At 47.8% G+C, this 18,385-nt stretch overlaps 8 protein-coding genes across 8 annotated transcripts; 4 read left to right on the forward strand and 4 right to left on the reverse strand.

The window, feature by feature from the left end:
* Window positions 1–107: 107 nt before the first annotated feature.
* On the forward strand, window positions 108–2,203 carry N7500_002000 (Major facilitator superfamily domain general substrate transporter; the record flags this gene model as incomplete). The annotated part of the gene is made up of 8 exons (XM_056673146.1): window positions 108–221; window positions 279–359; window positions 428–480; window positions 543–800; window positions 855–1,513; window positions 1,575–1,995; window positions 2,051–2,108; window positions 2,162–2,203. The coding sequence occupies 8 exons, from the start codon at window positions 108–110 to the stop codon at window positions 2,201–2,203; spliced, it is 1,686 nt and encodes a 561-aa protein (XP_056536665.1).
* A 276-nt stretch (window positions 2,204–2,479) lies between these two features.
* N7500_002001 (uncharacterized protein) lies at window positions 2,480–3,526 on the reverse strand (the record flags this gene model as incomplete). Its single annotated transcript, XM_056673147.1, has 5 exons — window positions 2,480–2,598; window positions 2,652–2,844; window positions 2,904–3,065; window positions 3,126–3,443; window positions 3,491–3,526. 5 exons carry the CDS (start codon window positions 3,524–3,526, stop codon window positions 2,480–2,482), a joined length of 828 nt encoding a protein of 275 aa, XP_056536666.1.
* Window positions 3,527–5,012: 1,486 nt separating this feature from the next.
* On the forward strand, window positions 5,013–6,428 carry N7500_002002 (tyrosine--tRNA ligase TYS1; the record flags this gene model as incomplete). The annotated part of the gene is made up of 6 exons (XM_056673148.1): window positions 5,013–5,130; window positions 5,193–5,624; window positions 5,683–5,747; window positions 5,806–5,872; window positions 5,923–6,155; window positions 6,207–6,428. 6 exons carry the CDS (start codon window positions 5,013–5,015, stop codon window positions 6,426–6,428), a joined length of 1,137 nt encoding a protein of 378 aa, XP_056536667.1.
* A 379-nt stretch (window positions 6,429–6,807) lies between these two features.
* Window positions 6,808–7,938, reverse strand: N7500_002003 (uncharacterized protein; the record flags this gene model as incomplete). The annotated part of the gene is made up of 2 exons (XM_056673149.1): window positions 6,808–7,231; window positions 7,295–7,938. The coding sequence occupies 2 exons, from the start codon at window positions 7,936–7,938 to the stop codon at window positions 6,808–6,810; spliced, it is 1,068 nt and encodes a 355-aa protein (XP_056536668.1).
* A 554-nt stretch (window positions 7,939–8,492) lies between these two features.
* On the forward strand, window positions 8,493–10,372 carry N7500_002004 (GMC family oxidoreductase; the record flags this gene model as incomplete). The annotated part of the gene is made up of 2 exons (XM_056673150.1): window positions 8,493–8,699; window positions 8,750–10,372. The coding sequence occupies 2 exons, from the start codon at window positions 8,493–8,495 to the stop codon at window positions 10,370–10,372; spliced, it is 1,830 nt and encodes a 609-aa protein (XP_056536669.1).
* Window positions 10,373–10,902: 530 nt separating this feature from the next.
* Window positions 10,903–11,157, reverse strand: N7500_002005 (uncharacterized protein; the record flags this gene model as incomplete). The annotated part of the gene is made up of 1 exon (XM_056673151.1): window positions 10,903–11,157. One exon carries the CDS (start codon window positions 11,155–11,157, stop codon window positions 10,903–10,905), a length of 255 nt encoding a protein of 84 aa, XP_056536670.1.
* Window positions 11,158–13,550: 2,393 nt separating this feature from the next.
* N7500_002006 (mannitol dehydrogenase family protein) lies at window positions 13,551–15,113 on the forward strand (the record flags this gene model as incomplete). Its single annotated transcript, XM_056673152.1, has 1 exon — window positions 13,551–15,113. The coding sequence occupies one exon, from the start codon at window positions 13,551–13,553 to the stop codon at window positions 15,111–15,113; it is 1,563 nt and encodes a 520-aa protein (XP_056536671.1).
* Window positions 15,114–15,866: 753 nt separating this feature from the next.
* N7500_002007 (glycoside hydrolase family 72 protein) lies at window positions 15,867–17,486 on the reverse strand (the record flags this gene model as incomplete). Its single annotated transcript, XM_056673153.1, has 1 exon — window positions 15,867–17,486. One exon carries the CDS (start codon window positions 17,484–17,486, stop codon window positions 15,867–15,869), a length of 1,620 nt encoding a protein of 539 aa, XP_056536672.1.
* Between the last annotated feature and the right edge of the window lie 899 nt (window positions 17,487–18,385).

Consider the following 18,385-nt stretch of genomic DNA (forward strand, 5'->3'; position numbering starts at 1 on the left):
ACTTGACAAATGACCGCTGGGAAAGCCTACAATATCCTACGTGATACAATATAGTAGCCGTATAGTTTCCTTTTAGGTTTGTTCATACAGGCGTAATTGATTTAATCATGTCTACAGTATCTATGTCGGTAGGCCCTGAGGTCATTCAGGATACTGAAAAGCTCGCTTCGAGTGATACGTCGCAGGAATCACAGGAAAAGCGGAATATCACCGGCCTGAGGGTTCGTGTATTCATTTACATCCCGCTTTGGGAGAAACAAACACCTGACTTGCCTTAGTGGTTTATTTTTCTGTTCAGCACCCTGACAGCAATCTTTGTTTACTCTTTGGACAATACAATTGTTGCCAACATTGCTCCGGTAGGCACATCATTCTTTCCCCTCAGTCAAGAACCCCATACTAATAACTATGTTTCATTTACAAAAAGACAATTGTCAACGATTTTAATGCCGTCGAGGATTTGCCATGGCTATCAGTGGGGTACGTGTCGGATGATAGCGCTAGCCATCAACGTCGCCGCTGACAAGCTTCGCTCCATACAGATTCATGATTGGAGGAATGGCAATGGTACTTCCGCTTGGGAAAATATACTCAATATTTGATGCCAAATGGGTGTTTATTGTGTCCACTGTTATATTTATGGCAGCATCCGCGCTGTGTGGTGGTGCGCCAACGATGGACGCCGAAATCATTGGCCGGGTCTTTGCTGGGGCGGGTGGAAATGGCATGTATTTCGGCCTACTTGCTCTGATTTCTATGAATACCACCAGCAAAGAGCGCCCAAAATATCTAAGCTTGAGGTGAGCATATGCTTTGTCAAAACGGATTGATTATATATTGAAATTTCATTCTAGTGGCTTGGTTTGGGGTCTAGGCACTGTGCTGGGCCCTGTCATCGGCGGTGCTTTTGAGCTGTATACATGGCGCTGGGCCTTCTACATCAACCTTCTCTTTGGTGCCATCTTACTTCCAGCCTATGTTTTTGTCATTCCGTCCAACGACCCACTACCCGGGACCTCGCGATGGCAGAAAGTAGCCACCTTCGACTGGGTGGGCACCATACTCAGTGTTGGTTCATTCACTACTTTTGTCATGGCCATCAATTTTGGTGGAACCCTTTATCCATGGGATAGTGGGCAGACTATTGCGCTGTTTGTTGTCTCCGGTGTTCTGTGGATCATATTCGGTCTACAACAGGGGTTCAATATCGCCACCACGGTCGAGAGACGCATTTTACCCATCCACCTTTTTACCCAGAAGGAACCCATCCTGCTGTTTATCTGTTGTGCAGCAGTGGGTACCGTGTCCTATGTCAGTGTCTATTATATCCCTATATATTTCCAGTTCACCCAAGGAGACAACGCGATCAAATCTGCCGTCCGTCTACTCCCGTTCATCTTCCTGCTCATCGCTACTATCCCAACTAGCGGAGCTATGATGTCTCATTTTGGCTACTACAAGCCCTGGTATCTCGGCGGCAGCGTAATCGCACTCATCCCGGCTGTGCTAATGTGTAAGTCATACGTGAAGTGTGCATGTCTTCTTAGATCATACGCTAACACGATCACCAACAGCCACCATCGTCAACGTCGACACCTCATCAGGCGTAATATATGGTTTACAAGTTGTGCTAGGTCTTGGTGCTGGCGCCTACACCCAGGCAGCTTTTGCAGTCATCCAAGCTGTTGTAGAACCCGCAGAAGCACCTAATGGGCTGACTCTCATGTTACTAGGTTCGTCCTCGTACTCATCTGCCAGATCTCCAGCTGACATAGATTTTGCAGCCCAGCTAAGCGGTATGACGATGGGCTTGTCTATTAGCGGCGCAGTATTCGTCAATATTGCGTCGGATGGCCTGTTCGCCCTACTTCCTGATTACCCCCAGTCTCAGGTCAGACAAATTGTCTCTGGGACTAGCAGCAAGCTACTCTCGTCACTCTCCGAGACGCTGCGTGAACAGGCGCTTGTTATAATCGTGTCTGCTTGGCATAATATGTAAGTGCCAACTGTTCAGTTTTTGGTGACAGCCTTGCTAACTTTTCGGGGAAAGTTTCATCTGCGTTTATGTAGCTGCTATTGCAAGCTTGATATGCTCTATTTTTATGTCGGTAAGTAAAAGTCAGCCCTGGTGTATATTTAGTTCACTAAGCGATATGTACAGCATCAACGATGTAATGTGTCAGCAGCTGCAGGGGGTGCGTGAGATGCCTGCAGATGCTTCGCAGCTTTTCGGGATATTGCTTGGAAAAAGATAGCATCCATATTGATCTGCTTAATCAAGGCTGTCAGGTCGAGCACCGTGTACTTTTGGCTTTCTAAAATACAGCCTTCTCCGGGGCTCTGTCCTAAAAGCAGAAGCAAATTAAAATACCAAAGACTTGTTTCAAAGTTGACCATCCTCCAACAGCAGACTTTATGGCAGTATCGCTAGATCACTGACATAAATTATCTCAAATGCAGGATCAAGTGAAACCCTAGACTACCAATCCTGGACCTTCCCATAGCCCGCACTCGCCACCGAATCATTCGCCCAGTACCGCCCACTGATTTGCTCGATTTCCCCAATCGCCAGTCGCAGTGGAATTCTCGCTCCCTGTTCTAATATCATTATAAGAGAGAAGTCCTGTGGGAGAAAGAAACTCCATACTTACCAACAGATTTTGGTGGCTGGCCCGCCTGCGCACCCAATGACGTACCCACCCACCCAGGGCAGCAACAGTTGATCAATAGATGAGGATTTTCGCGGGCCAAAATTCGTGTGGCGGAGTTTAGAGCGGCTTTGCTGGTGAAGTAAGCAAGAGGGGGCCAGCCCGAAGCGCTCGCATTGTGCCGTTCGGCTGAGCGCTAAAGTGAAGTGGTTGTCAGTAGACCAGAGAAAGATAAAGATGATCAAATTATCGTACGAGATACTCATCAACTAGATCATCCAGCTCAGAGAGATTGAGATCGGGGCGCAGAAATCGCGCCTGCAAGCGAGGATGGAAGTATTTGAGCTGGCCGGACTGGGAAGAAATATTGACGATACGGCCACCCTTGCGCATTATTGGTAGGAAAGCTTGACAAATCTGAGCATGTTAGTGGGCGGGAATTAGGACCAGAGAAGTTGGGTCGGTGGGCTTGGATACATTGAGAGTGCCACGATAGTTAATGTCAAGGGTTTCCTGCCGCTGTGCGGCTGTGATGTTCTCTTGGAAAAAATATATCCCGGCATTATTAATGAGTACATCACAGCCCTTGTTTTCATTTTTAATCCTCGCACTGAGTGCTGAGATACTTGCCTGGTCCGTTAGGGAGAGCTGGACAGGGCGAATTGAGACAGTTGGAGGAATGGTCAGGTTGGTCAGATCGGGAGAAGCCCCGGCACGCGAGGCTGCGTACAAAACTAGGGGACCTGGAAGCTGCTGAACCAGCGCAGCACATATGGCACGGCCGATGCCACGGTTCTGCAATCACGGTCAGTGGTAGCCTAGAATCAAAGGGCAAGACCTACAGCTCCTGTGACTACAGCTATCAGAGGGGCTTCCATTATTGTGCTGTGGTGTTCTCGGTAAAATATGAATAGGAAGAAGTATTTGACTCTCATCAAAACGCCAGGAATCCACAAAGATAATTACATAATAACAGTCCTAATTTCAAAGCAATCAATGCCAAGCTATGCAGCCCATGAGTGTGAACCTCGGTCTAGCGACCAAGGACGAGGAATGCTATACTCATAGGTCATGAGGATACGAGGTAGATATAATGACGTAGCTCCAATGTATATAGCAACCGTGTCGAGTAGTTTTGATTTTTAACCTCAGAAGAGACAGACTTCCATACCTATACACAGCTGACAATGAATGATTTCAGCCTCAAATATGACATAGCAAGCCAACATAATCTTTCGATGAGATAAAGGTGTGTAATATTATACATGGATCTCTTCTACAAAGCCTCTTATAACTTATTTTCCAACATCAACCAGTTTTTGTGTACATTTGTTGATATTCTGCTTTGGCTTAGGTAGCAATGTGAAATATCGCTCAATCCTCCAAGGATTTCAAATACCAGGAAGTATACACAAACTCAAAGATTAACGTCTTTGTGAGCCTTTTTTCCCCCAAGCGTTCATTACTCAATCGACTTTCTTTGATGGAAAACCCGAAAATCATCAAAAAACCACTTGCGTGAATCACTCAGATGCAGCTATAAATCTAGTTCTTTAGAACTTTTGGTAATCCTCCTCTATCTCGGCTTGAATCTCTCAAAGCTGTTTGGATTTTTGCCCATTGTCTGAGTACATAGAATCGTTCCACTACGCTTGATGAGATGTTCCTTCAAACGTTCCGTGGTCGAACTTTGATGCAGAGGGAACATTTTACCCATACGTGGGTTGCTTCGTGAGATCAGGCCCCTACTTTGTATCTATGAGTATACAAATTCATAGATACATTGAAATAAAATGCTACTCTCTGCCCTAGATTACTCCCCGTCCACAAAAAGAAATGGGGCAATTTGATCTAACCCAGACAACATCACTGATAAATGCCATTCCTTATTACAACCCCATTCAAAAGTTCTCCTCAATAGATCAGTTGTCTTGATCAGAAGGTAGTAAGTAGTATAATTTCATCCCCATAAACCCATGGAGTTATGATTTGTTTTAAAAAAGAGGTCCATGCATCTTTACGTGGGGAGCGGCTCCACCACTAACTATAAGTTTAACATAGGCACTCCGTAGTTTCGACGAAGTGATAATCGCATACTAAGATAATTATTACACCGCCGCTAGAATGGATGACGAAAATAATGATGACATCTAATTTGATCAAAGTCTCATGGATTTTTTTTTAAATTTACATACGGCATTTATTGATTGGGTCAGGTACGGATCGGTTACGGTCATGTGACTGTGACTCACCGCGTCTGACCGCCCTTTTCTGCAAGTTTTATCGCGGGGTCAAAGTGGACTGACTTTTTTCTTTGTGATCTTTTCCCCTCACATTATTGCCCACCCTTCAATCCGCCTCACAATGTCTTTATCTGCGGAGTCAAGATTCGCTCTCATTCGTGAGAATCTCGGCGAGATTCTTAACCCGGAAATTATCGAGAGCATCCTTGCTGAGGGGCGCAATCCCCGTGTCTACTGGGGTAATGACTCCCCACCTAACATTCAATATGGTTAACTAACATGGACATCTCTCCTATTTTAGGCACTGCTACAACCGGAAGGCCTCATTCTGGTTATTTCGTCGCCGCACTTAAGATTGCCCAGCTACTAGCGTCAGGATGCGAGGTGGTTATTCTCCTTGCCGATGTGCACGCGTTCCTGGATTCAATGAAAGCGCCCCTCGAACTGGTTGAAAACCGTGTCAAATACTATGAAAAGATCATCAGGGCAGTCTTAGAGGCTGTGGGCGTATCGACGGAGAAACTCGAGTTCGTCCTCGGAAGTTCCTACCAGCGGAGTTCCGACTATGTTATGGATGTCTACCGGCTTGCCGCTATGACCTCTGAGCATGATTGTAGGAAGGCTGGCGCAGAGATTGTGAAGCAATCGACCAACGCCCCAATGAGTGGTCTTCTCTACCCGATCCTTCAGGTCCTCGATGAAGAGTATCTCAAGGTCGATGCTGAATTAGGCGGTATGTCTTAACTCTACTCCACTTACATATCTGTACTATCTCTAACTGAAAATAACAGGCCTCGATCAGAGGAAGCTCTTCACGGCAGCAACAGAATGGCTACCTAAACTCGGGTACCGAAAGGTAAGGCATATATTTGTTCCAGGCTTCCTGAATGTTACTAACGATTGTCGACTCCTAGCGTGCCCATCTCATCACTCCAATGGTTGCAGGCCTCAGCGGTGGCAAAATGAGCTCAAGTATCGAAGGTATATCAAAATCCCACATTTCTTGGATATTCAGAACTAACCCCAACTAGATAGCAAGATTGATCTCCTCGACCCACCTGAGGCAGTCGCCAAAAAAATCCGTAAATCGGAAGCAGTTCCTCGAGTCGTTGAGAACAATGGCGTAATTGCTATGGTTGAGTTTGTCTTGCTCCCCGCAGCCGCCCTCGCCGGCAAGAAGGAATTCCGCGTGGAACGCCGGGATGACGAACCTCTCATCTACACTGACATCCAACAACTCAAAGATGATTACGCAAATGATGTGGTATGTTGATTTCTTTCACTTACTTTCGGCATCCTACTAACAATCCCCTAGTTAACTCCCCAACTTCTCAAGCCTGCAGCAGCAGAGGCTTTGAATCGTCTCATGGCACCTATTCACAAAGCCTACGTTGATTCGCCCGAATGGCAGGAAATTACCCTTAAGGCTTACCCGCCTCCGGTTGTACAGAAGAAGGAAAAGAAGGTCAAGGATAGAGGTACCCGCTTCCCTGGAGCTAATAAGGAAAAGGATATCCCAGAGCGTCCCAAGGCTTAAAAAAACACATAAATAAATGGAGAGAAACAAGGAATTTATAAAGCATTACTATTGTATGTTTTCTTCTCTCTTTTTTGTTTTTATTTAATCATCATCTTCTTGCGACTCCTCAATCTGCATTGTCCGAGCATTGCTGTTGGCAGTATCGAACAGCCCAAATATAACTAACATCTGTTACCTGGCACAAAATAATTGAACTCACATCTAAGAATACTCTCAAATTTACTACCGCTACGCGATTTGTCTGGGAGAGAAGAGAGCACAAAGCTCATCCACCAAGGTGGCGTAAGGTGATTTCAACGCAAAATGGGCACACCCATTAAGAAGGCTGAGAGAATGTAAAAATGAAACTCGATTGATTGTTTTCAACCTTAGAATCTTATAGTAATCCTTTAGGAGTCCCAACGGCTAACCTAGGGGTTTGATATGATGTGTAGTGCAAGCGACCATCCTGCGACTGATCATTCAATGACCCTCCGTCTGCCGATCCTGGTATTTGATCCAATCGTGTGAGTGGAAACTCACTATCCATCTCATCTATGCCATGCTCCCGTTTCGCCGTACTATTCTTGCTCAGGCTGGGTCCCGTTGACGGCTGAGTCGAGTATGCATTACGGACACTGGAGAACAAGGACGGGAACGCAGCCTTGAGAATCGGTCGGAGCATGGGCGCGCAGGAATTTGCAATGGCAAGAGCAGGCTCCGTGACACTCCAGAAAGCAGCCCAAATCATAGAGTAAGATAGATCGGTGAAATCGACCGTGGTGAGGACAAAGATTCGGACAATGGTGATAGAAGAGATACTATGATGCTTGTCAGAATTTTGCACCGGGGAACCTCGAAAATTGAGAAAAAGAAAAACGTACAAGATACCCAATCCAAAGATTCCAACCAGCGCCAATTTAGTCGCGAGAGACATTTGCAATTTCCAGACAAAGCGAATAGGCAACATCATGATCATCACATCGGTAAGGAGATTAAAGGCTCCAATCGTCGAAAAAGCCACGTTCTGACTCGCACAATGACCTGGTAGGGTAGGGTTCCAATTCTTCTCGAAGGGTGTGCAAATTAGGAAGATCTGGAGCATACTGCCGGTCCAGTATGCACCCGCACAGCCCATACAGATCCACGTCAGGATGCGAAATTCCCGCGACACAAAGATGCGCAGGTAGAAGGCGAGATAAGAGAACTTGGCCAGAACCATGGCGTTATAGTAGACGATTTGGTAGACCATCAGCATTTTGGCGATTAATACAGCATTCTCTGGGGGTATCACGGCGATGTGGTGTCGCATCCCGACACGAGCATAGTGGAATTGCATTGCGAGCATTCCATATGTGTGAAATAGTCCCGCGACGCAGCATGCATCGTCCCATCCTAGATAAGCTTTTCGAATTCGTCGGGAGACACCACGCAATATTACCAAAAGAGTGGCGAGAGCAACAAGGATTGTATTAGCGATGAGCTGGTCTCGCACAATTGGAAATTCGAAGACATTGTATAATTGCATTTTTCAGTGAAGATAGGTTATTTACAATCTAGAGTACGTGAAGAAACTTAAAGGAACTTTAACAGCTGATCACAACTGCTAGGGTTTCAGGCGGTTGGCCAGACAAGTTGATCGGCAGGGGCTAGCTAACCATGGAATTGCTATGGGCCGTTGTGACGGGCCGTTTTTCGAACCAAAAAACCTTGAAAGATTAATTTACTTAAAAAGGCTGAAGAAATCGACTGTCATTGGAAAGACTAGAGCACACTAACTGGGACTAACTCAAGTTTGCAAAGACCATTTCCTCTATTGTCTCCATTGTTTCAGTCATCAACAAATCACAACCTAGTCACCATTCTGAGGGATATAAATTATCAGCTTCCGAAAAAAGTTATGGTACGCTAGCTAACCGCCCAAAATTAACAGCTAACTACTCCGTACCCCCGTTTGCCGTAATTAATATGGGTCTGGAAGTCCGGAAGTATGCCCTTCCATGTACTCCACTGTCAGTCGATGTCAATACTTGATTCCAAAATATTTTAATGCGCACTTCCCCCATCAAATTGAATTGCAACATGGATGAATACGACTACATTATCATCGGCGCAGGAATTGGCGGTCTTGTTCTGGCAAATCGCCTAAGCCGCAATGCCTCCATCAGCGTGCTCCTCATTGAAGCCGGCGCCAATCGGATGGGAGATCCTCGCATCGAGACCCCTGGACTTTTGGCCACAATGTATGGCAACCCGGACTTTGACTGGGATTATATGAGTGTTCCACAGGTATGTCCTCCTTCAGCAGATCCTCGCATCCGATGCTGATTTAAGGACAGGTTCATGCAAAGAACCGGCAGATCGGCCAGCCCCGCGGTCGTGTCGTCGGCGGCTCCTCCGCGTTGAATTTTTCCGTCGTTGCATACCCCACTGCATCAGACCTTGATGCTTGGAAAGCGTTGGGAAATGATGGCTGGGGCGCTAAGGATATGGCGCCTTATCTTCGGCAATTTCACACATATTCTGCACCCAGCGAGGCTACAGCAGAACTACTTGGCACACGTCGGTACATGAACGTTGATAACCAAGGATCTCATGGCCCTGTCCCCGTATCTCTACCCGATGTATATGGGCCGTTCAATAAATCTTGGAACGAGACTTTTGCGCAATTGGGCTGGGAAACCGATGCCGATCCCCTCGATGGCCACAAATTGGGCGCTTTTACTTGTCCACTGAGCGTCGATTCTAAGACGGGGGCAAGAGGGTACGCAGCGGCATACTACTCCCCCGATGTTGCAGCGCGGCCGAACCTCCGACTTCTCACAGAGACAATGGTCGAGCGAATTCTCTTCAAAGAAGAAAACGGAGAGGTCATTGCCACAGGTGTGCAGGTCAAGACCCAAGGCACTCCAGACCCATACCAGATCACCGCAACGAAAGAAGTTGTCCTCTGTGCAGGCAGTTTGAACACCCCTCAACTGCTCGAGCTCTCAGGCATTGGTCGTGCAGATCTTCTCCAGGCCCACGGCATCCCGGTAATCATCGACAACCCCGCCGTGGGCGAGAATCTCCAAGACCATGCCATCACGAGCATCAACTTCGAAATCGCTGACGGCCAGGTCTCCGGCGATATCCTACGCGATCCAAATGTCGTCCAGGCACTCATCAAGCTCTACGAGGACACACACGGAGGCCCACTGGCAGGCATGCCGCTCAGCATGGCCTATCTCCCGTTCATGAACGGAACAGGTGTCGTGCCGAAAGAAGAAATCGAGACCCTGCTCTCCCAACACCTCAACGACGAGAACATCCCAGCCAACCTGCAGGCACAATACTCTCACATCCGCAAGATGCTCCTCCAAAGTGACGAATCCTCCTCGCACTACCTCTTCCTCCCTGCCCAACTCCACATGAACCCAGGAAAGACAACTCTCACCGACGTGCTGGCCAAAACTCTCCCGGAGAATTACATCTCTATCATGATGCTACACAACCACCCCTTCTCGCGCGGCTCGGTTCACATCTCCTCTGGAAAGATCGAAGACAAACCCACCTACGACCCCAATTTGCTCTCACACCCACTCGATCTAGAGATCATGGCGCGGCAGCTGCAGTTCGTGGACCGCATTGCGGAGACTGCACCATTCTCTACTCTCCTCAAGACCGGGAAACGCATCCCTGAGAATGCCACTGATTTGAGCGACCTTGATCATGTGAAGGATGTTGTTAAGGATCGCTTGTATACATGTTTCCACCCGGCAGGCTCGTGTGCCATGCTGCCGAGGGAAAACGGGGGTGTTGTTGATTCTAATCTGAAGGTTTACGGGACCAAGAACTTGAGAGTTGTTGATGCTAGTATTTTCCCTCTTGAGCCTACTGGCAATATTCAGGCCACTGTTTATGCTGTTGCGGAGCGGGCGTCGAGCTTGATTCTGGATGGGCCACGTTTGCCCTCCGTGTAACAGAATATTCAGCCCATTCAGCTCGGGAGAGAATATGAAAGAGCACCTTACGGCAGTGCATTAGGAAACAGTTTGATCTGAGCACTGGGGTATGATCTAGGCTGTTGACGGGACGTGGTTTCGTTTTCAATACCTCCCTGGTACCACATGTCTATCTCGTTGGATTGTATATAAGCAAATTGAAACTATAATTTACATACACTGAAGTGTTTGAAAGTTATGCAAGAATAGTTGACCACTTATACGGCCTTGTGATCTTCATTCAATGGTCTTGTCATTGATCTTCTCAATGATTCTCTAGGGTTCTTTGCTTGAATGTCTTTTTGAAGAATATTTCTGAACTTACTTTAAGAAAATGGCTTTCCTATGTATAGTGTCGGATCAATGACGTCTCCTTGGTAGACCTCTCTTGGCAGGTGATGGGTCTCCAGAAGCACTAACAGCTTCTCGCCTTCAGGGATGTCGCCGTGATCTCCAATTCGGTACCTAGCTATCGACCCTCCATCCGCTAGGACCCTGGTTCTCACCGATCAGCACTCACCATTTTCAATATCTACTATATCAGCTCGCAACAGTGCGTTATCACATCTCTCGTGTTGATACCGACCGTACGGATCCCGGCATTCCGTATTGGCATCTTCCTTGGCCATCCGACGGAGATGCTCGCAACCTGGTTCACTCACAGGTGGGTTGGTTCCACCGTCTGTCTGTAGATCGATACTTATTCGAATTGGGAGACCTATGACATTTCCTGAGTACGATCCTGACGCCGCCTGCAGTGCCATCTTGCGACTCAGTCGATGGTTTTTAGTTCTGCAAGGAATCAGAAGAAATGACTAATCAACACTATTCGGGAGGGCTGCTTTCCCAGTTGGGGAGGCAGACTTCAAGATATTGCGCGGGAAGGGTCATAACAAGGTCATTGTGTTTACCCAGTCATCGCTGGGGTTCATCCAAAATGGGGTCGTTTAGCATTAGCCATGATGAGGCGGCATTAATAAGTGTGCCACAATGCTATTAGGTGAAAGTGCGTTTCCCTTGACTCGTCGCAATAACATAGTCATTTGTCTCCGGCTACAGCAGAACTCACGTCTTGGAGCGTCCGACTAGGCAGGAGCGGAATCTAAGAGAGACAGGTACCCCTGTGGTTGTCTAGGTGCCTACATTTGGCCTAATTTTTGACCGCTTTTGTTATCATTTGAGCTGTTCCAGCACGGAACAAATCGGCCCGGGCGACCCAGAAAATGAAGCTTTTTATGTAACACAAATTTATATGTCACCATATTTCAAGGTGGTTTGCTACTATATATAGACCCTGCCACCATACTATGTACCCTATATGTATACTCCAATATAGTTCCTAACCCTAATTTCTACACTAAACTCACGTATCTCTCACTTTCTTCCCTTTCTTTCTCACTATTTCACAATTGGTCAATTGACAAAGGCATAATTATTGCACTATACTACCCGTTGTACTAATTCTAGGTGTGGGCACCGCCGAATTCGGTGATATAAATATCTATTCCAAGATAGTAGGTTGGGGTACAATGGCGGGGATTTTTGTGGCGAGCAGTATAGCCGCTTCATGCGATTCTACCCATGCTTTGGTGGCTGACCCAAAATACGAGATTCAAGGTCAGCTGGTGTATTCTGCATCCTTGGAATACACTCAGGGGTATTGTGCCAAAATAGGCGATTTAGATTTTGCAGAAGCCGGACCGCTGGCTGTACACCGTTGCACCGAGAGATGTACTGGTGTTTACTCGAGCCGAAGCCATTCCTTGCTTTGGTTGAGAAAAAGAAGAAAAAAATTCCTGAACTGGTAGAATGTTGATGTCCTGGATATGCTGTTGTGTATAATTTCCAGAGCCTTTAGATATTGTCGCGTATATCGCCTGGTGGAATAAGCCAGGGGACGTGATTCAATGAGCATACTCTAGTGGTTTATTCCGTAGTCGATACGATACTCCAGAGGAAGTCCGGCGGACTATGGATCAAGTCCGCAGAGCTGGGTCCATTTACGAGGTCATCTGCCAGCCCCTAAAAGATAGCTCAGGGGGATCACCTTTTTCTTTACCGATGGTGGCGCGCGTTCCGTTTTCTCGGTGAAGATAGTGTGATACAATTCTCTCATCAGCCTAAGCCACTGTGTTTACTATGTGATTTGCTGTTTCTTCTACGGAACACTCCGCGGTAGGATTTAGATTACCGAGTGTGTGATACATATACCCGCCGACGGATATGCCTGGCGGGGCTGATAGTGGACGTTTATGGATCTGGAACGTGGCCATTCACTGTAAGGATTGAAATAAAAATCAAAATTGCGCCAACACCAATATGCTTACCAGGGTTGATTCTAATATCATTCATGCAAGGAAAATAATAACAATTATCAAAACAGTAGGATGTCCAAAAATAATCGAAAACAAAACAAAAAGACATGATAAGAGTGGGATTCGAACCCACGCCTCTTGCGAGACCAGGAAACTATTGCTAGTTATGGAGTCAAGGTATACCTTAACCTGGCGCCTTAGACCAACTCGGCCATCTTACCAATTGGATGGAAATGCTTTCCTGATAGTGCTCTATAGTTGTAAATCCCCCCTAAAAAAAAACAAAGAAAAAGAGGCAACTCCAGACCGGATTTCCTCGGGTGGGGCTTTCCCATTTCAGCTATGATCTCACATAACTGGGGAACATATCAACTTCATCTAAATTTTCAGTCCAGCTGACCTTTGATTCCCCCCAAGGAAACCCCATGCCATGTCTTGTCTTGTTGAGAAAAAGACCCGAAACCAAAACAAAAATCCCGAAAGGGGCCAATGCATCGGGAAAAAGAATGCTCTCGGCCCCCGAGATCGGAAGCGGACAGCTCTGACGCAAGGGTGCTTGTATTATTAGAACCACAGCTTTCCAAGGCTGCGAGCGGACTGGTTGAGCTAATCTCCACCAAAACAAACTAATCAGATTCCAAAGGATTATTCCATATGGCTCTTTGCAGTCACAGGAAGGTGGACACCTTCAGGGGTGGCGGTTTGAGTCCACATGATGTAATATTCGCCCTGGCTGATCAGCGGTCAAAACCAGCGGTGACCCTCGCAAACTCGTTGATTTAGCTGCAAACCTTTCATTTTTTTTTCTTTCTCAAGCTTTTCTTTCAATACCCCCAATCACAATGGCAGCCCTAAGGCTCAACACGAAGAACCTGGACTTGATTGGGAAGGCAGGCCGTGGGAAGATTCAAATACCAACCCATCGTGCACGCAATGCCGGCACCGTCAAAGAGGGAATTGTTCACATTGGCGTAGGCGGTTTCCACAGAGCCCATCTGGCCGTCTACGTCGACCAATTAATGGAGAAGCATGGCGTGAAGAATTTCGCAATTTGCGGCGTTGGCTTACAACCCTTCGATTCTGCTATGCGTGATATTCTGAGAGAGCAGGACCACCTCTACACTGTCATGGAGCGCTCTGACAAGGGAAGCTTCGCCCATGTTGTCGGATGCATTAATTCCTACCTTTATGCCCCCGACAACCGCGAAGCTGTCATCGCCAAGATGGCCCATCCTGATACCCATATTGTGTCGCTCACCATCACTGAAAGCGGCTACTACTACAACGAGAACACACACGAGCTGCAAAGCGAACACCCCGATATCAAGTACGATGCCACCGCCTCCAACGAGAACGCACCGCGCACAACCTTCGGTTTCCTCTACGCTGCCCTGGCACGCCGCCACAGACAGGGACTCAATCCCTTCACCGTCATGTCGTGCGATAACATGCAGAAGAACGGCTCCATCACACGCCACATGCTCGAGTCGTTTGCGCGCATGCGCAACCCTGAGGTTGCGGAATGGATTGCTGAGAAGGGCGCCTTCCCTAATGCCATGGTGGACCGCATCACACCTCAGACCGAGAACGTCGATAAAGAGGCACTGAATAAAAACTTTGGCATCGAGGACTCATGGCCTGTTGTTACGGAGCCTTTTATGCAATGGGTTATCGAAGATCAGTTCTCCGACGGCCGCCCACCATTTGAGAAGGTTGGTGTTCAGGTTGTTAATAACGTCCACGACGTTGAGCAGTTTGAAATGCACAAGCTCCGTCTTCTCAACGGCAGTCACTCGGCCATTGGCTACCCAGGTCAATTGGCGGGCTTTAAATACGTTCATGAAGTCATGCAGAACGCAAAGATGCGCAAGTTGGTGTGGGAGATGATGCAAGAGGAGGTGAAGCCTCTCTTACCTCAAATCCCCGGCGTCGATATCGACGAGTATTGCAAAACGCTCATGAAGCGTTTCTCCAACTCGACAATTCAGGATCAGCTCCCCCGCATCTGCCTCAATGCCTCCGGCAAGATCCCACAGTTCATCATGCCGTCGATCGCCGAGGTGATCATGAAGTCCAATGCAGATAAGCGTGAATATCCTTTCCGCCGCCTGTGCTTTGTCGCCGCGGCTTGGTTCACTTATATCAGGGGCGTCGATGACAAGAAGGTTCCTTTCAATGTCAATGACCCCATGCTTGATGAGCTTCGGGCTGCGGCAAAGGCCGACCCTGGCGGTCCTCTAGGACTTCTGCAAATTAAGAACCTATTCGGTGACGACTTGCGCACAGACAAGAGGTTCATCGCCGAGATGACACAGGCCATGAAAGACATTTCCGAGAAGGGCGTCTTGGCCACACTCGACGAGTACTTCCCAGATTCAAAGGAGGACCGAAACGACGTTGACTAAGCGCTATCTATTTTTGGCGAAAAAGTTACACTTGCGTCTGCGAGCGTTGTTTTACATATTTTTTTGCATGTTTCTTGAGGGGTGATTATACCCAGGAGAAAAACACATATAGAGGGTGGATAAAATTACCTCGCTGTGTATGTACTTGTATATTGGAATGGATCTCGCTCTTTGGAGAGACCTGGCGGATTTGGGATGTGTTTTCTGGATGAGTTTTGGAAAAAGCCGCACATTTTGTGGGCCGGGGGATATACGGTGGTCTATTAGGATAGACCAATGCGAATCTTAATTATTGCATCTATAAAATATCGGGAGCAACTTTCCAAGCTTACAACGCAAAGTGGAGTAAAAAACTTGCCCCGGGGGCGACCTTCTCTTCATGAACGTGCGCGGTTTTACAAAGAGCGCAAAAAGGAAAGTGTTGCCCAAGACACATTGAAGAAATTTTCAAGCCAATGATTGTGTTCCTTAGGCTATCAAGATGGCTTAATGACAACATGAAATCCATGGCCAATCAAGAAGTCGCTAGTTATCATTTCAGTCCGGCCTTGGAAGATCCATACCTAGAACTACTGATTTGTATGACATCAGGAGATTTGGAAATATCTGGGATAATAGAAACACCCGCTAGTAGTTTGAAGATAGGAGTATAAACAATGTTACAAAAAACGCCGCACCAATCCAACTCACTGGATAGGGGGTCACATAAAAACAAAACTCAGTCTAAATCATGAACACGCAAACAATTCAAGTTTACAGCATGATCATGAAGACACCAGAGGCAATAGCAGCGACTGCGTAAGCACCCGCCTGCCAGACACCAATGTGCACAGCCTGGGGAACAGTACCAGCAGCAATACCAGACGAGGTAGCACCACCACCAGAGCCAGAAGCACCAGCACCAGCACCAGTGCTAGCAGCAAGACCACCATCGACAGCACCAGTACCAGCAGAGCCAGCAGCCTTCATCTGAGTAGCGCAGGAGCCAGAGGCGGCAGTAGACTTCTTGGTCTTGGCGACACCATTGAAATCGCAAGCCTTGTCACCAGCGCTATCCTTGTTCTTCTTGTAGTAAGCGTTCATAGCCCAAGCCAAACGCTGCTTAGAGGAGCACATAGAGTAGGCACCGTAAGTGCCAGTGGTGGCGTTCGACTCCACTCCGTCCATGACGCCCTTTTCGCCGCCAAGGTAGCCGAAAGTGGATCCGACCTGCTTGTCGGTGATATCGGAGTTAGGGGCACACTCGAGGGAGTCGTACATGCACTCGCAGAGGTCTGCGTTGGGCGAAGGGGGAAGCTTGCTGGCGGCGTGCCAGTCCGAGCCGGTGGTGGGGCAGCTGCGGCCGACTGTGGTGGAGACGGAGTATTTGTCTGAGTTCACGCCGGTCGGGGTTACAGAGGCCATTTGCTTTGACAAGTTGTCGAAGTCACTGAGGGTCTTGACGTCGTCGCCGTCGACGGAGACGAGACCGTACTTGTTGGCTTCTTCGTAGTACATATAGACGATGCCGCCGGACCAGACGTCGGTCATCTTGTCGCTATACAGGACGGGGACGTCGGTGAACTTGCGGGGGCGGACTTCGTTGCAGCCGTACTCGGAGAAGAAGGCGGGCACAGGGTAGTCTGCGAATTCCTTGGTGCGCTCGGCATAGCCGGACTTCTGGAAGGAGGAATCGCCGCACCACTCGTAGATGTTGTAGCCGAAGAAATCGATAGAGTCGGCGGCTTCATCGCAGATCAGGTAGTTGGAGACGGCTTCACGGACGGTGGCATCGTCGTCGGTGGCGTAGCCGACAGCCAGGGAGGTGCGGTATTTCTTTTGCTTGATGTAGGACTTCATGTCGCGGACAGCGGCTTTGACGTAGGCCATGGAGTTGGTGTTGTTGACCTTGTTGGAGACTTCGTTTCCGGCGAAGAAGCCGATAACGTTGGGGTACTTGGCAAAGGCATCGACAACCTGGGAGTAGCGAGTGAAGAGATCCGAGTTCCAGGTAGGATTGTCGGACTGAATAGATTCGCTAGGGGAGGACAAATCGGTGATCAGGTAGATACCGGCATCGGCGAGCGCGTTCATACACTCATCGTGGTCCTTGCTGGGGTCGACGGCGTAGGTACGGACAACGTTGGTGCGCAATTTGGTCAAGTACGGAATATCACGCTTGCAGCTGTCGATGGCCAGCGGATCAGTGTATGAGCTCTTGCCAGAAGCACCATTGCGACCCGTGTATTCGGGCTGGTAGGCAACACCACGGATAAAGAACTCGGTTCCGTTGTTGGAATAGAAAAACTTCTTGCCCTTGATCTCAATGGAGGGGACGTCGGCAGCCATGGCCGCTCCCAGAAGGGAGAGACCAGCAATGATGGAGGCCTTCATTGTGCAAGGAGATTGGAATCCTAAGGAATGTCTAACGAGTGCACACCGGAATTGTAGATGTAAACGAGAGAAAGGAGCAAATATAGATAGAAAAGAAGAAAAGAGAGAAGGGGGATGATCCAAGGGATGTACGCGCATTCATGTGGGTAAACTGCATATCAATACATAAGTACATTTTCGTTTCGTATTTTTTCTTTTCTATATTTGTTTTGAAAAAATTGCGATTGAAAGATATGATTGGCAATCCAGATGATGACCACTGAACAAGAAGTTGATATTCTACATCATTGGGCCCTGGGACTCCACTTCGCTCCACTATGTCCTTTCCCTGAAGCCCTTCCCGTTGAGTCCTTTTTGCTTATTTGCCACTTCCCCTGAAACAGTTGTATCCACTAGTAAGCCTGCGGAAGGCTGGTGACGTTCGACCCTGGGGGACCCTGACTGGAGGGTGGTGTGGAGTCTCGATATCGTGTCTCTGGGTTACAAAGAGTACAACATACGTTGTAGATACCATCATATATCCCACATCTGGCTCCGTACAATTTTCTACGATAGACATATCATAGTCTTCAGTTTCAGCAAATTGAGAAAGCTTGTTCGTTGCCAAGGTCGATCAATGCGATGACATCTGGATGAAATTTCTGGGCATCCTTGGCTAAGGCTTGTATATCGCGATAGTCCCTACAATGTACAGATGCAAATCTTAGACTTGATAATTTGAATCCCGTCTCAAGTCATGGGCCTGGTGGCACAGTACTTAGTGTGTTTCTGGGGCATTTCGGGTCAATCCACGGATCGCATCTATCTTTATGATACATTTTCTTCCAAGGTTGGAATGCTATAGCATAGTACGGAGTATGTGGTGCTATGGAAGTATTAATCCTCCGCCCGAAGTAATC

Source organism: Penicillium coprophilum (genome assembly GCF_028826855.1).
Source record: "Penicillium coprophilum strain IBT 35676 chromosome Unknown utg000002l_segment0_segment0, whole genome shotgun sequence".
Taxonomy (NCBI): domain Eukaryota; kingdom Fungi; phylum Ascomycota; class Eurotiomycetes; order Eurotiales; family Aspergillaceae; genus Penicillium; species Penicillium coprophilum.